Source organism: Alligator mississippiensis, chromosome 10 (assembly GCF_030867095.1).
Source record: "Alligator mississippiensis isolate rAllMis1 chromosome 10, rAllMis1, whole genome shotgun sequence".
Taxonomy (NCBI): domain Eukaryota; kingdom Metazoa; phylum Chordata; order Crocodylia; family Alligatoridae; genus Alligator; species Alligator mississippiensis.
The window spans coordinates 65,961,486-65,979,445 of record NC_081833.1 but is presented as its reverse complement, the minus strand read 5'-3'; the positions used below and the strand labels follow the sequence as shown (position 1 = coordinate 65,979,445).

The following is a 17,960-nucleotide window of genomic DNA, read 5'->3' as shown; positions in this document are numbered from 1 at the left end:
CATTTTAACCTAACCCAGCAAGACATGCAGTGGAACCATAGCAGTAAGCATGGATTTTAAATTAAAGATCAACAATTAACTAGACTCAGACTTATTTTCTATTATTTTCCCATCTCATCCTTAATTAGTCAAACCTTTATTTCTTTCATCAACTATGTCTTTCTTTCTGAGGTAGTGTTATCCATCTGCCTCTCAGACATGAGCACAGTTAAAGACAACTGGGGCCCAAAGGACCAGCATTATTGTCTAGTGTCTGTGCAGGCGTATATGTACGTGTGTCCATGTATGTGTAAGCTTTTCTCTTTTTTTCCCCTAGCAGTTCCAAATCAGTTGGTGGTCTAAGGCTCTTTATATGATTATTGCTACATGTTTGGAAAAGAAAAACGTTCTCTGCCACGAACAAATGCAACAGAATAATAAAGCACCAAAAAGTATTTCACATCTTCAGTTCAAAGAACCTGTATGCATAATGTCACTTACTCTGTGCAAACTTTGGAGGATTGTCGTTAACATCAGTGAGTGTAATTGTCACAGTTGTTGTGCCAGACAGTCCGCCCATGTGCCCACCCATATCTTTTGCTTGGATGACCACAAAGTATTCTTCTTTGGCTTCTCGGTCCATATTAGGAAGAGCTGTTTTAATTATAGCTACAATAAAAAGAGGGAGAAAAATAATCATGACAAAGAAAAAAATTTATAGCTAATTTACAAAAGCAGAGAACTACTTTCATGTGTAATTGTATTTAGGCCAATACCAGTATGTCTGCCAAATATCCAGTTAAAGTTGGCTCCTGTCAGTACCAAGGTAAAGAGAATTAAAAGATTGCCAGAAAAGTCTATTAAAGGTCTCCAGGCTTTTATCCAATTAAGGGTACAATGCAATTATAAACCATCGGAACAGAATCAATAAACCTTTAATTTTTTTTATTAATTTTTTTATATTTCTACAATTGAATTAATGAGATTCATTTTGGTCCACATCCTTCCCCCATTGAGGACTATAGAAGTTTTCCCAATAACTGCAGAAGCCATAGTCTGCCATATGGTGAAGACATTGCTTCCAGATTGCAATGGCCTCAGTTTTATAAATTCATAGATTTGAAGGCCTAACAGAGACTGTTATCTTGCCTGTCCTGCATATAAGTTCGATATACAGAAACTTCCCACTAAGTCTGGAATCAAGTACATAACTTCTGTTTGGGTGATGAAATAGCATTTAGATATTTTTAATATAAGAAATCTCTGTGAAGGATAAAAATGCAGTCACTTCATAGTCTTCACTGAGGCAGAACTCCCATTACAAGAGTGGATACCATTGATCTCACTATCTAAGTTTAGTTAAAGGAAAACATATAGCACCCGAGGGTATCCTCTGTAGTAGAGGGTCTGAGGTACCCATTTTGGAAATGAGAACCATGTCAGTCTGCTCCAATGCCCAAGGACAGTCTCATTTAAACCTCATTGAAGGACTGAAGCCTAAAGGGGAAATATGATTAAAATCTTTACAAATTGAAGAACAAGTTGGTTTTCTTCCAGTGTCAACAATATAGTATCAGAACTTAAAATTAAGATTCACGTGGAATAGGTATCGTTAAAAAAAATACCGAATCACAATCCTAACTTACTGTGATGATCACAGCAGCTGATTATTAGGGCTGTGCAAAATGGCTATGTTTCATTTCAGTTTCAGATTCGGCCGTTTTGGAAGGAAAGTGATTCATCTTGGTGTGTCAGATCACTGTTCCATTTCAATTCAGCTGACTCTGTTTTGGAGTTTTGATGCTGTTTCGGCACTGATTCGGATCGGCCAGGGAGAGGCAGGCACAGCCCGGTGGCTACAGGCTCTCCCACAGTTCCTCTGGCTGTGCCTGCCTCTCCCCGGGAGCTGCAGGAGAAGCCCCTATGGCTGCCCTGCCTGGCCACATCCCCCATCCGGCCCCAGCCTCCCAGCACTTTAAAAAACAAAAAATGAACAAAAAAAAGCCCAGCACTCACTGGCTGTAGCAGCGGCGATCAGGGCTCATGACAGCGCGGGTGCAGTGTGGCTCGGCAGGGTGCTGTGCACTCTCTGGGAGCTGGGGCTGCTGGGGCTGAGCACTGCCAGGCTCCCAAACAGCACGCAGCACCCTGCCAAGCCATGCTGCACCCATGCCATGGGGCAGCTGCCACGTGGGTGCCAAACAGGGGGGGTGATGCCTGCTGCCCCCCACTACCCCGCACTGTGCCATACTCCTCCCAGGGAGTGTGGGCACCCAGATCTGTGCGTGGGATGACATCAGCCTGCCGTCCCTCCCCCAGAGCACTGGGATTGGAAGGGACCTCAGGGACAGGTCTCAGACACTGGCCAACTACAGGTGTCAATATCAGAGCAGTCCTTCCACCCCTCTTCCCCCTCCTTCTTCTTAGTTTCTGTTTCCCTGCATGCCTGGTTTCAAAATATCTCAAAAATTTTGGATGGTTTCGTTTCATTTCGGAGATATTTCGAAGCCTTCCATTTCATTTTAGATTCGGTGTTTTGGGCACTGAAACACCTCCGAAACAAAACAGCTGCCAACATTTTGCACAGCTCTACTCATTCTACCATAAAAGCCCTGTTATCTGGTATGACTGGGGAATGGGGGGTGCCAGGTATCTAAAAATTCTGGTTACCTGAGGCTGGCAGTTTTGGGCTGCATGTGGAGCGGGGGGTGGGGAGGGGGAGGCACTGGCTAGATGCAATGCAGAGGCAGCGCAGGGTGGTGGTGGCAGCTGCCACATGTGAGCTTCCCACCCACCCCCTGCATCCAGCCAGATGGATGGAAATTCCAGTTAATAGAGTATTCTGGTTAGTAAAATGCCATAGAGCAGGGCTTTTACTGCAATTAGAACTGGATGAACAATCAAAAAAATAGAAAGGTAAAGGTAGATGCAGTATGCCCTATTTACAGACTACGGAGGCCTGCTGGGGCAGTGGAGGCAGGGCTCCACTGTTTCTTTAATCATGGCATGAGAAGGAGGGGATGCGGTCACAACTATGCACCAGCTGCCGTTTCCCTGAGGTGTTCCTGGCGCACATTGGACAGGAGACTGGTTAGGCCTCAGGGCCATGCTAGAAGTGGAAACCCACCACTTACCTGGGATCAAACCCAGGCCTTTCCAGTATATAGACATCCAACAGAGCTACGAAGTTCCCAATTAAAAAATATATATACTGGTAAACTAAATGACAGCCAGTGGAAAATATTGTGATTCAGTAGTGACCACTCTAATTAAAGAAAAAAAAAGGAACAAAAAAATAAATGGCCTGATAATTACGGGGCATCTACTATACATATTAAATCAAAACATGATATATGGTACTTTCTCTGGGAAGGATTTTCTCTTTTTTCCCCTTTAATCCTGTTTTTGAATCATATTTTTAATGAAATCATCTGTCTGTGAAAAGAGAGCAAAGAGTTCAAGTTACTGAATCATCTTAGTAGTAAGTGAAGCGTAAGAGTGCCAAGGGAAATCTAATCCACCAGTGCAGTGGTCTTTTTTAAACCTCAATGCTGGAGGCTTCTTATCAGGCCTGGGGAAGACTGTCTCTTTCCAGGGGCCCATAGTCACAGAAGTGTGAGATGGATGGCACTGCTTGTGTGCAAACATTTACAGGCACTCTGTAAGATCTTAAGATACATTTTTTAAAGAAAGGGAAGAATTTTATCATATGACACATTAGAAAGAATTGTATACAATGGGCATACGTACCGGTTGACAAATCATACACCCTTGTTTTCATTAGCGTTTAAGAAAAAAATACAAATATCCTTACATGCCAAGCAAAAAAATCCTGGGTTTTCATGTTAGCTTATAATCAGGATTTCTTTAAAATAAAATCACTGAATCATTAATATTACATTAGTGGTGCCTTCAGATACCTCTTATTCTTCCATATGAGTTGATTTCCACTAAATAGCATTGAACTTCAGAAAAAAAGATGCTTTATACGGCAGCAAAAAGACTGAATCTCCAGGATTGTATAAATCCTGACAGTTACAGTAAATTATATAGACCAATTTCAGAAGCAGAATATGCAGCTGCAACTCTATTAATGTCAGAAGATTTCACCTGTTTGCATCAGCCCTTAATAATTTCCCCTCGTGCATATACGGTAGACTGGGTTCTCCTCCTCCTCACTGGTTTGGATGACTTAGTGTTAAGGCTAAGTTCTTGGTATATTACCAGAGTTTTTCAGGGTCTTGGGCTGGGTCAGATAGAATCACCCTTATCATCTTAATAGGTAAAAGAGGATCTGGTCCTAATTATATAAAATCATGCCAGAGATGAAAAGAATAGGGTTGCTTCCTGTTATATCAGCTTGTGTGTGTGGAACTGTCTCTGAAGTCAATCACAGTAGCTTTCTCTAAAAGAAGCCAGCAAGTTATGACTTGATGAAAGGGACTTTACTCATGTTTACTAGTAATTAATTAAAAAAAACAGCCCTACTTAAATTAGTGGGACCACTTGTGTCAGATGCTATTAATGATGAGCAATGCTAGCATAACATAGTCCATTATGAATTTTCCTCTTATTGGGCCTGAGTCAAAGATCATTAAGGCACTCTTCAATGAGTCTTAAATCAGGACCACATAAAAGTTTATGGATTATTGAGTTTTCTCGAGAGAGAGTTTTCTCTAAAATCTGTTTTCTCGCTAACTCATGTAGTTAATTTAGGCCTCCAAATGACTTGGAAAGGACAACAAATATTTGGTGGATATTATGCTTGAGACAGTTTGATGAACTCCAGACTCTCAAAGATTGTTTTCCATGGCATATAGTTTAACTTGTCTCCAAAATGTGACACAGGCAACACTGCATCTATGGCTTGGAGAGAAGGGAGTCAGTGAGAGTAAAATAACCTCAGAACAAACAATCAAAAACCCTTCTAAATCAGAATAAAGGCTCCAGATTTGATTTTCAAAGAACAGAAGTGCTGCATTACAGATCCCCACACAACCTTGTCAATTCACTGTTTTTACACATCTCCTTTCATGAAGCTTCAGTTCATAAACCCTTTGCCATGGGCCACAAGTCACAGACAAAGGTAAATACCAATTTCAAACAAAGCAAAAAAGGTACAAAGCAAGAACCCCCCCCTCCCAACAAAACCAAAAATGATTGCCTCAGTTAGTGTTGTGGTCTCTGAAGTGTAACAAGCCTGAATTACAAGAGTTTACTATCAGCACCAGTATTTCTATATACAATATCCAACAAAAGACAAGAGTCTCCGTTTCTTCTTTCAACCAGATTAATAAACATTAAATGCTGCTCTTTTCTGTGCATCCTCACCGACATATGTCATAGGATGATAAAAGGAGATGATCAAAAGTTTTGCATAGATTTCAATAGTGACTTACAAAACTTTTTTTTCTTTCAGTATATTTGCCAATCCTCAAATCCTCAAACCCAGGAACTACTGAAATTTTCAAACTTGCCTTCACAAACCATTGCACCAAATCAAAGATTAATATTAATACAGACTCTAGAGCTCAAAACATGAAGCTAGTGGAACTACTCTACCATTATTTCATTCATTTAAAAAATAAATAAAATAAAACCTCAACATTCAGATTCTAATGGATGAAAGTGGGGAGTCAAGGACTTATGCCATATTGAGTTAAATGGGGAGCAAGAAAAGTCTGAGAGTGGTTCAAGGCTAGGGAGAAACACAATAAAAGCTGTGTCAGTGAGACAATTAGAAAATATTTCTATGCACTTTCATTATAATCGATGAATAGGTATCTAATATATTGCCCATCTACGGGGCCTCCATTTGAAAACAGCGACAAGAAAGAAAATATACTGACAGGTAAAAAATGAGAGAGAACCTATGATTCAAAAGCGTACAAAAATGTCCTCTATATTGAAAGTCACATTTTTAGGCTGTGTTGCTTTCCCCAAACAGCTATTGGTGTCATACTGCTCAATAGCAAATAAAACAGCTGCAGAATGGGATTTACTTTTACAGTGGTCCTAAATGCATACACTGAGCAATTTGCACAATCTGCCTCACAACTTGAATCAGTTAAAATGCACCCCTGTGGACTACTTTCAAAAACCTATTTGGAAGAACATACACTGTCTCACACTGGAAAAGACCAGGGGAAAAGAACCAAGATGTCAGAGGCTACAGCTAGCAAGGGAAAGCAAGCAGCACAGAGAAACTTGAATTTTTACTTTCTGTTGTCCATTCTCCACTCCCTCTGTTCTATTTTAATGTCTATTTTATAATTGGTTCATAAAACTCCACATACCAACAATATAGGATGAACATAAACAATAAAACACAAGAAAAAGCTTTACAAAACCTGTCTTGGAAGAATAGTTCATGCTTTCGTCCCTACGAGATTTCATCCCAAGCAATCTCATGTGCTTGCATGTTTCTCTGGAGGATTCCTGCCATGTCAACATGCCCATCTTTTGAAAGGACCATGAAAGACTGGTACTTGGAAAGGTACTTACATTCATTACTTTGAAAGACCTTTCCCATCTGTCTGTAGAACTGTGGTTCTTTTGCTCTTAATCCCAGTACTGAGATCGTGTCATAGATATTTTCCATTCACATTTTAAGTGATTTCAGGAATCAGTGCTACAAGCAAATGGGAGTAGCAAAGATTTTATAGATCTGTTAAGATGTCACTTGACCACACTCTTTCCCTAAGTTTTTTATTAAGACTAAACTTCCATGTGGGTCATAATAGTTTTAATAACAGCTAGCCATTAAATCTTCCCTGTGGGAGAATTACCTACTTTTAAATGCTCCGGGTTTTTTTTTTAAGCACAAAAGATTGCATTTTTTATGTTGACTTTATCAAGATCTGCTAATTCTGACTTCCTCTATATAAAGTGGTCAATTACTGTACTGTCTGTATTACACTCAGGTGTACATACATTTTTAATAAAAAGTCATTACATGTATTACACAGTTCCTTTGGGTTAGGAGCTTGCAAGCCTAGTTGTCTAATTATGCTTGGAATAATTTGTACTTTTTAATTGGGAAGCTAGGATTGTGCATGCTCTACTTCCCTGTTCACTTTTTTTTTTTTTTTTTTTTGAGCTTTAGAAGAAAGAGGGCACAGCCTGCTTGTTTGTTAAACAAAAGATAGAGGACAAATGCTGTTTTATTATGTCTCTTATGTACTGGCATCTCTATATGAGAACAGAATATTTATTTTTTAATTCCAGTATATTTTTTCTTCATTGGTGTGGCTGCTTTCTGTACCAGATTTCGCTTAAATGGGCCATTCAGGTCTTCCCTTGCATATGAAATAATATATTCTACTTTTTGTTATGTGATAAAAATCTCTCATAGTAGGAGTATAGTATATAGAATGCAATATATAATATTCATACATAGGATTGGCCTCTATTTGGGATTCATAGTTGTAAGGAAATAAGTTGTTTCTCTTTTTACTTCTCCACTATGCAATTAAGTCATTCAGGGGCAAATACTTAAAGGTACCCAGTGGCGGTTACCCTAACTAAAGGTGAGAATAAATGTGAAGGTTTTAAGAGTACAGTAAGGCAATTAACATTTTGCACTGCATATGGGAACAGTTGTTCTCTATGGCCAATGAGGAAAGGACACGAAGAAATCAGTTTAATTTGAAGCAAAGAAGATTTAGGTTGGATATTGGAAGGAAACTGTCTAGCTGTTAATATAGTGAGATACTGGAAAAGGTGGCCTAGGGAGGCTGTGAAATCTCCTTTACCACAGAATATTAAGAACAAGTGAGATGAGCAGTTGTTTGGGATGGTCTAGGTATACATCATCCTGCCTCAGTGTGGGGCTGGGACCAAATTTCATTTCTGTGATTCTAAACCCTGATTCCTCAGGATTACATTTTATTTCTAATACTGCTTAGCATAATTGTAATTGTCCTGGATATCACAAGAAGAAAGACAAGGCACCATCTGTGCTTTGAATAAAGCAGACCTCCTGTTGAAAAATATAGTATGTGCTCATGTAATTAAAAACTGTATTATAATGCATACATACACTTGATAGGGAGGAGTGGGAACACATTTGTATAAGTGACCGTAATTCTGACATTTTCTAACTTTGCAGTGATTGACTTGGAAAACTTAGTATTTTCTTAACATAGGGCTTTCTCTGTAATTATAGAAACTACAGACAGTCAAGGTTGGGATCTGAAAGCTGCCAACTTAAAATTTGTATTTTTATCATGTGTCTGGAGAATGGTAGCAGAGTAGATAGCATCTTGCCACTGGTTCAGAGATGTAAATTCTGGCTTTACTAAGGAATTATTCCAAAGGAGGCTGCCATCAAGCTAGCTGTCAATGGATACCTTATTGTTTGAGCTGGGGAGGTCACAGAGGCATAGATATAAAAGCTGGTTATATCAGTCCCATATGTACTATTGGCTGTGGAAGAGGATGAATTTTAACCAACCAAACCCAGATGGATGGCTCTTCTAGGCTCAGGCAGACCTCAGCTGACCTATCCAAATCCTTACACCCATCTATATCTAAATGCAAATCATATAAATCTCTCATTCTTGTAATACTCTATATCAGTCCACTGCTCTTTCCTGGGAGAGAAGCCTCACATGAGCCAAGGTTTCATGGGTGTAACAGGTACTTCTTCTGCAGTGCATTTCTGTAGGTACTGCTAATTAAAGAACATCTAGTCCCTGCTAATAGTTCTTTCTGCTGGAACTACAAATTGGAGGGCCTTTAATGCAGGCAAAGAGGACCCATTCCTAAGTTTTGTTTCTCAGCACCAGAGGCTGGAATTGGCCTTTCCTAGTTCCTGAAAGAGGGATCTGAATCAAGTTTTCTGGATGTGACCAGGCTTTCCAGACCCTGCTTTACATTTCTGGTTTATCCCCAATTCTATTTATCAAAGCAAATCTACCAAACAAAATTAAGTAGGACACCAAGGTAAATTAAAAAAAAACAACACAGAGCTTCTTCCTTCAAGTCTGGAAAATACCGTGGACCAAACAAACCTAGTAGCACTGAGATATCAACCCGAAATTTGAGTAGTATGACTTATGGTACTAATAATAATCTAAATACCAACACAACAACAACAACAATAATAGTTATTATTAGTAGCAGTATTATAACACATATTTGAGAGGCAGAAACCTTCATATTCAAGTCCCTCTTGATCATAAGTCATTCTGCTTTTCCAACTACAAATCATCTAATATGTTTTCAAACATCTCCAAAGAGGTTAAATCCTGCTCTTATTAATATGAAAAGACAGCTCTTTTACTGCTGCTGATGGCTTCAGTCTTTCAGCCCTTAAGCAGAAGAGTTGTCCTTTAGAGTCCTGAACAAAAGCAAGGACTGCAGGATGGAGCCTCAGGTCTTTTGCACTAGAAATCTCTCTACAAAATTCTCTCCCTACTGGGTCATCACCAAGACAACTTCCAGGATCTGCTAAGGAGGACAGTTAGCCTTATAAATACCCTAGCACATCTCCTAAGGATAAAGAGAGCTTAGTATACAATGTAGGAAAAATGGCATGGTAGCTTTGAAAATGTAGGAGTGCAAGTGCATCTTCAGCACTGAATCTAGCATTGTCAGACCGAAAAACCTATGGTACGTGTAGCCACAGCCAAACTTTAGCTGCCCCATTTTAATCTAATACCCTATAGATTTCAACAAAGGTACTCTGTACTGACAACAATATAATTATGATCAGTGCAACTGTGATTTTTCCCTTCAATGAACAAGAACTGGAAAGACGATGTGGAAAATAATCAGTGTTAGACTCATAACAGACATCTCTACTAGCTCTCTCCCCATGGCTGATTCAAAGACTAAAAAAAAATAAATCTTGTAAGACATTTATTCCAGGAACACTGATACTGAGAGGTGAAAAATTGTGTTATACTCTTCTCCACTACTCAATGGCCCTACGTTTAGGTTACAGTCTTCTGCAATCTTCTAAAATGACCAGTTTGTACCACTGTATGTGTAGTAATACTGAAATTGTTGGCAATGGGCTTCACGCTTTACATGCCTTATTGAAAGGAGTGGGTCAGTTTCTACTTTTCTGAAAACTAAGAGGTCAAATTCTGCTCTCAGTTGCATAGGTGGAAATCCCATGTTTTCAGCAGCTGTTAACCCTGTGCAACTGCTGAATGTATTTCCATGCAGCAAAATTAAGGTGTCACTATAGAGCATGCCAGCCACAAGTGTAAGCTCCCCAGAGATCTTGAGTACGTTCCCTTGTAGCCTGTCCTACTGGACCTTCATTATTACTGTCACTTGTGGTAACACAGATCAATGAGCATGTGATTGAGCTGTGCTTGTATTTTGTGGTGGGAACAGATTTGGTCCAGAATGCCCCACCACAAGAGCTATTCTAATAATTTGTTTAAAGGCAAAATTTAAACCTGTGGTATTCGGTAGCAGTACTACACAGCTGGTAGCTCAATCCATGCTGTGAACAAGTCCTCTCTCTACACCAGGGCTGGGCAAAATGTGGCCCGGGGGCTGGATGCAGCCCACCAGGCCATTCTATCCGGCCCGCGGGGCCCCTAAAAATTTTAGAAAATTAATATTTATCTGCCCTGGACTGCCTGTCATGCAGCCCTTGATGGCTTGCCAAAACTCAGTACGCGGCTCTCTGCCCAAAATAATTGCCCGCCCCTGCTCTACACAAATCCCGCTGGTTAATTTGAAGTATTCAGAAAGCCTATATTGAACATTTCTCATCTCCCCTCCCAGACAGTTCATTGCACTTCCCTCTTTGTTGCAGATTGTTTCTTGTATCAAACCTCAATTTTTCCATCTCTCTGTCTATTCTGAGAGTGTTACCTTGCCATTTTATCAGGCATAATTACAGAAACCGTCCCTTCCCCTCTCTCTTATTAACACCTCTCAAATATTTGTACTGTGATTTCATATCCTTCCTTAATCACCTTTTATACACTTTATACAAATTAAGTTCAATCAAACTCACATGACATGTTGCATTCTTTAGTGGGTCTCACCTCAGCTGCCCTGCTTTGAACTTTTTCTAGGCTTTCAATAGCCTTTTTATAATGAAGGAACTTATATCTGCATGCAGGATTCTCAGGGCATTTAAGTATGACTATATAATGTAACATTATTAATAAATTGGGTGATTTTCAAGCTTGACAGGAGAAATAAATTGTCAGAAACATCTGCAGTTTCGGAGAGCTATAATTTATGCTGTTTGTGATTATAGTTTATTTGTTTTTGGTTGTACTAGATTCCAAGCAGCAAGGCAGAATGGGAGGAGGGAAGTAAAAGAGCAAAGAATCATAAGGTGCTGAAATACAAGTCAGGCCTGATTATCTGTAGGCAGTTTTCACACATTAAATTTGCATACTTATTTACATGCCCCAGCTTGAAAACCACCAAGTATCTCAGGGAGGGAGGGATATGGGGTCAAATCTTAGCCTTCACACGCCTCAGTTAAACAGAGGTAGCCACATAGGGTGTGTACAAACATTTGCTGCATCTGGCCTATGATTGTGTGGAATCAAAAAAAATATATGCCTTAAACTTTGATTATTTTAGTTATAAGATGACATAACCGCTTTGTATAAAATTGCTGGCTCTGTACAGTAGAACAGATAAAGACAAGTGTTTGTTCTTTGTAACTCTTCTGCAACTGCTTCACTCACCACGGCCTTGAAGGTAAAAAAAAAAAAGTATGTACAAAGTAGATTTCTAGGTGCAAGAAGGAGGTTTGTGAACTAACCCCACCTCCCCCATAATTCCCATCCTGATTACAGCAAAGAAATAATGAAGTAATATTATAGCCGCTTTTCATGCTAATTTCACTATATGATCATGTGAGTTATAAGCGACTGTTAAAAAATATATAAGCCTCCTGATTTTGCTCTTGGGGGGGGACCCCTTCCAAGTGCTTAAAAAATCCATGTCACTTTGAAACTCCCCCTACAGCTATAGTTTCTTTTAAATAAAAGCTTCTTCTGACCTGACCCAAAAATACTCTGTGTGTGTTTCCACAAAAATTGTGTGGCTTACTTTAAACCGTGTAATGGTAGACTGGAAGCAGTGTGTAGCCACTGGCTGGTGCCAGGAGCTGTGCAGGGAGCCTGATGCAAATAACTCAGGGTGGGAGAGGGGTGGGCAGGATCATGCGGGGGCTGGCAGTTCCATGGAGGGGGCTTGCTGGGATCAGGGGGCCGTTAGGTCAATCCAATTGTAACATCTGTATGTCCCTATAACTGCAGTTTTTGACACTTACATGGAGTTCTGGATACTATTCCTTCTATGGTGAACTAGGATTGCCCAGTGTGCACACCTGCAAGAAGTAAAACAGAAGAGGAGATGCGCAGCTTTTAGCTTAGTAGTTAGGGCACTTGCTAGGGAAATAGGAGAGTCAGGATCTAAACTCCTTTTGCCTAGACGGGACCCGAGCCTGGATCTCTGGGCTGTCAGTCATCAGCTCTAGCTACCAGGCTATACCTTTCTCACTACACTGGGTGAGTTTCTCATTAGGAACAGAGGTCTAGGCTTCTAGCTCTCTGCATTGAGGAGGGACCATTCTTCCAGGGCAACATCCTTCTCACAGAAATGCACACTTGTTGGTTTCTACCCTTCCTTCCGGCCCCATACATCTCCCCTTTTCAGCCATCCAGTGAGCTAGCTTCAAGAGAAGAGGAGGACTAGAGAAGGGTCTATGCAGTGCCTAGCCTATAGCCTTAAATCCAACCAGGAAATTTATCCTGATGAGGTCAATTTATGCTAACCCAGCAGGCACTCCCATTCATATCAGCTGACTTGAATTCAGTCCTTCATTTGCTTACTGAAATCAAAGGCATTTTTCATTCAGCAAGGTATTTTTCAGCACATATACTGGGAATATAACATAGCCTTCATATCTTAGGTCCTCTGCTGAGACTTCCAGCATGAGTGTTAATTGCCAAAACTGTGTTTTCATATGAGCCCCCCTCTAATACAAACTACATTAGTTTCATACCGACCAGCTCCAGAGTGGAAATGACATTCACTCACTAATAATCAGAGCTAAATTCAAGCTACTGACCTATACATGCATGCCCCCACAGGAAGCATTCTCAACTCTCTAAATCTCCTGAGTTGTATTTTGAAAATGTTTTATTCAATCAAGCTCTGACCATGACATTCTGTGACCATTTCCATGGCAGCAGCTTTTAATATTCTTTTAAAACTTTTATTGCTTTATAAACATAATTTAAGGGTTTTGTTTGAACAACACAGTGTCTTCTGCTATATGAAGGGGATGACTTACTTTGCCTCATTCATGTAACTATGTTTCAAAGATGGTGTAGGAGTGACCTTATTTCAGTAAGTTCATATGAAATGTAAATAAGTCAGAGTTGAAAATATATTTCTTCTGCCATCTCAATATTGTGGAACATGGTGTCACTTCAGATTATACTCCATTATGATAATCATATTGTAAAACTGACTGATAGGATTTAATATCATTGGTAAAACTGAAAAAATGAATACTGTTTTTGAGCTACAACTTGGAACCCTAGAGGAAAAAATCAGTGCAACCAAGAGCCTGTAAATTATTGAAGAATAGATGCAATTTGCACACCTTTACAAATAATTTTAGAACTCCAATTTACAAGCAACTAATCTGGAAAAATTAAGCTGTATCTCCATATTGGTTTGACACATAACAGTCATGATTTTTGGAGGTAACTTTTATTTAGTCCAATATGAGTTACATCATTAATTTGGTTTCATAACTGTGTAAGTCTGACCTGTCAAACATAATTTCCATCTTTGTTTTAATATTTTTTCCCAAACTAATGAACTAGCAGCTGTGTTAAAACACATCTCTAGAAGATGGTGGAAAAAGAGGGAAGAATTACATCCATAACTGAAAAAAGGTGCTCTCCCCAAACCATAAAAATGACATTTAATGGAAAAAGAATCCCTAGATTGCTTTCTATCATGGGCATACACCTATATAGCAACATTTGCAAATTTGTAACTGAACAAAATACTGCACGTGTCTGCATTTTTTTAATGCAAGGTAATGGAAAATGACATGGGTCATCTGCCACTAGTTATGCCTGCACATCCATCAGTATGGAAGTGCTCCAACAGACAAAATAAAAAGGGATATCAAAGTCTCAACCAATGGTCTGAGATCCTGAAATTTGTTTGTGACAGATAGGTGGGTGTAACTAACAGGGGTAAGACTCCGCTTAGGGGAACCTTGTGGTACAACAGGCTTCACATACACAGAGCCAGGTCTTGTAGCGCCATATCATTTTTATACCAAGGTCCAGCCAGTGCAGAATGAATTCCAGGGAGTGGGCTGGCCAGTGAAGTGGTAGGAGGAGATGTGACTAGGGACGTTTCTGGCAATTCTGTTCTTCTGCCACAGCCATAGGCTGTAAGGACCATTGTAAAAGAAGTACAAATCAAGGTAATGCTTATCCAGAATTAAACCTGAACAGAAGAGGAACAACTACATTACTATAACTGTTATTTACACAGGCATGAATCTGGCCATATGTGTGTGTGTGTGTGTGTGTGTGTGTGTGTATACACACACACACACACATATATATGCACATACATATACATATGCGCACACACATACACACATTTTTGTGTATGTGTACATATATATACACACACACATATATTTTTGTATACACACGTGTGTACAAAATATGTGTGTGCATACATATGTAGATACACACACACACACACACACACACACACACACACACTTTTACAGCACCTGCACTTGCATATATGTTTGTTCATCAGTAAAAGAATGTTTTTTTATCTGGAAAACAGCATAGGAGAAATGATATCCGTTTCGTGTCTGCACTACTTCAAACATACTTGAAAGATTTTGCGTTTAACATGGATGAGTTTAAATATAATCATGGAGAAAATGTAGAAAAGCATTACTCTGCTTGAAGCATTGTCTCCTTTTGCAGGATTACCTTCAAATTTGCTTCTTTTTTAGACAAAACCCTAGTCTAACCCACTCAGCTAAGTCAATATGGTTGCCCATTATGATATTCAAGCACGTCCCAGGAGTTAAAAAAAAAAAGAAAGAAAGAAAGAAACTACCATACAGATTCTCATGCACAGGATTAACAGTACCTTTGCCAAACCTGTTTGGTAATTTGTTTTATGGGGAAATGACTAGTTATGATTGCTCGCATTGCTAGGGTTGGAGAAATAACCTGACTGTCTACTTTTATTCTGCTTTCTCCTTTAAAGACACAGGAATCTTATCTTTGTTAATATGCGCCCCCCACTCCACCTGTTCTTGTTAACAGCAATACTATTCAAATTGTAAAGCTACTGAACTCCAGAGATTCGGTCATTTGCATGTTTTATGCATCACTACCTCAGGAAGGTGAAATTTACAATGCCACAAACGGCTCAGAATTGTAGCTATAGTTGATATATTACTATTGGCTTTCTAAGACTTCATGTAACAGCCCATAAAATTGCCCATGGTATGTAAATGATATTATCATACCTATTGCTCCCAAATACTCAGATTACAAGAAAATCTGCAGCATATTTCTTCACCAATTTCTAAAGGCAATTCTGCTCCTTAGAACAACTTCAGGTCCAGCCGGCAGACTGCTGATTTAACCTTTACAGTTCTTGTGTAATGGGAACTCTGTAGTTTGTATAGACCCACACCATTTTGATTTGCAAATAAACAGAGCATTTCTCTCTTTTATAGGAGTACACTGGTGGTGTTTGTATGATTTAGCATTCATGGTTTCCCTATGGGAGTGAGGATCTACCTTAATAACCCTATCTATAGTAAATCCTGCAATATTACAAATATAAAGCAATGAAAATAATACGCGGGATTATCTGAAATCTCAAGCCCCATTTAAAAATGGGCCTCTCAACTCCCATGTCCTGGCAATCCCTTCATAGGTAGAAGTATGGAGGGTAGAATAGAGTCTGTGGGGCTCCACTTATCACAGTGGTAGGCAGAAAGTAGGAACGGAAAGGATGGGATTATGACTCTACCCCTAACATACCAGCCAACATAGCTGTGCTCATATAAAGGGTCATGTAAGCTGTACCACATATACCACACACAGCTCTGGAGAGAGGAGAGAACCAGGAACCAGACTGGGGATAGAAGAGAAGCTACACTCCTTGGGTCCGCAGTAAATTGAAGAACTAAACACTGCTTCTAAGGGTTTGTGGCAGGGTTTTCAATTGCATTTTAGAAAAAAAATAATTTACCATTTTTTTTAATGCTGCTGCTCACTGAATTTTTGATAACGGAAAATTAAGATGAAAACTTAATGGTAGTGGAACAGGAGAGAAATCATCATTTGCAGATTCACAAAAAGAGTCTCAGAATTTTCACTAGCTTTTATGACCATAAAACCCTGGTTTCTTGGCTGATAAATTCTCATTTTACTACGTTAAGCAAAATTTTAAAGGAAATAAACCTAAGGCAAATTCACAAATTTTCCGGTTTGGGATATGTGCCATGAAGATCATCTTGAATAAAAGTAATGGGCTGTCTTTTCCCAGGATAAAGCTTGTGTGTGAAAGCTGTTGAGAAATGCTAAAGGATAGGAATGTGTGCTGTGAGCTGTTCCTTGGAAAATAAGACATTGGTGATGGGAAAGGCCCATTAAATCATCTAATGATATCCATCCTCTCACTTATGCAGTACTGTTGTATGAAGTTAAATCATCTAATGATTTCCATCTTTTCACTTAAATCACCTAGTGATATCCATCTTCTCACTTATGCAGTTTTGTTGTGTGACGTTTAGTACTTTGTTCAGTTTGATGTCAAATATTTCCAGCCTTGGGAATTCCACTGTTTCCCTTGGGTAATGATTTCACTGCCTTATAGATCTCATTGTTTTTTTCCATGATATTCAGATTAAGTTTTCTTTTTTCTTCATTTCATTCTCTTATTCCTGATATATTCCTTCTTGGAGTCCTGTAAACTTATTTGTCTTCCTAAAAAGATTCTGATGTCTGAGGCAGACCTTAGACCAAATGTCAAATTCAACGCGTTACCAATGTATCTAACTCAAGTCTTACTATATACAATAATTTGTAATATCTGAAGTTTGAAAGGTATAATAAAAAACCAAGCCATATATCCTAAGATCCTGAACGGGATTCAGCACAGTTAGGAATTTGCTCCTGTATATGCTGTTGCTTGATGTTACAGGTGTGATCTTTAGCTTGGATAAGAAAACTTTTTCCTGAGAAGACAGACTCTCCCCTATGTCACTCATAGCATTCTCGCAGCTGTTATTTTATTACATTATGCTCAGATTTTTTTTCATAGAGTTGAGATTCACATGAGGCGATTTCTAGAACCATGGCTGCTTTTGATCTCTTTTTCAACCCCCCCCCCCCCCCCCCCCCCAAAAAAAACCAACATTATTAGGGTATTCTTAATATACAGCAATTGCATATAGAATAGTATGGATCCACAGATGCCTTTACATTTTGACATAGTTGATGAAATAAAAATGATTTTTCCTAAGGCAAACTATCTGAAGCCAAGCAAAACTGTTAGTTGAGATGAACTCTGATTCATTTTAATTGAGCATAATTTAATTTTTTTTTTTTTTCCTGTCCAGACCTTCTGTGGTGTGCTTGGAAGATTTCTTATTATGCACAAGGTGTGATACGTATGGTCTACCCTTAAGCAGCAAAGTTATTCAGGTCATTTGAGGGTCTTCTAAAATTAGATATATTTTTCTTCTTCTGAGACTAGCACAATTGAATTAACTAAAATCAGCCTGCATTAGCAAATAACTATATGAAAAATAATATCAAATTGCCAAAAAAAAATGTATCTAGAACAGATCTAAATAGCTCTGCTGTAAATGTGAGAAATGCAAAATAAACAATGAGAATTTGGCTTTATTAGCAATTGTTTGAGACGACCTGCATATCAAACACACATTCATGGTGCTTTCTCGA

The 17,960-nt window shown here is 39.1% G+C and overlaps 1 protein-coding gene across 3 annotated transcripts in view; it reads right to left on the bottom strand.

The window, feature by feature from the left end:
* The window catches only part of CDH8 (cadherin 8), a 222,116-nt gene that overhangs the window by 92,437 nt on the left and 111,719 nt on the right, over positions 1–17,960 (bottom strand). For all 3 annotated transcript variants that reach the window (XM_019488192.2, XM_019488191.2, XM_006270588.4), the window contains one exon: positions 481–648. In XM_019488192.2, the coding sequence (XP_019343737.1) occupies positions 481–648 (168 nt within the window). The remainder of the gene's footprint in view (positions 1–480; positions 649–17,960) is intronic.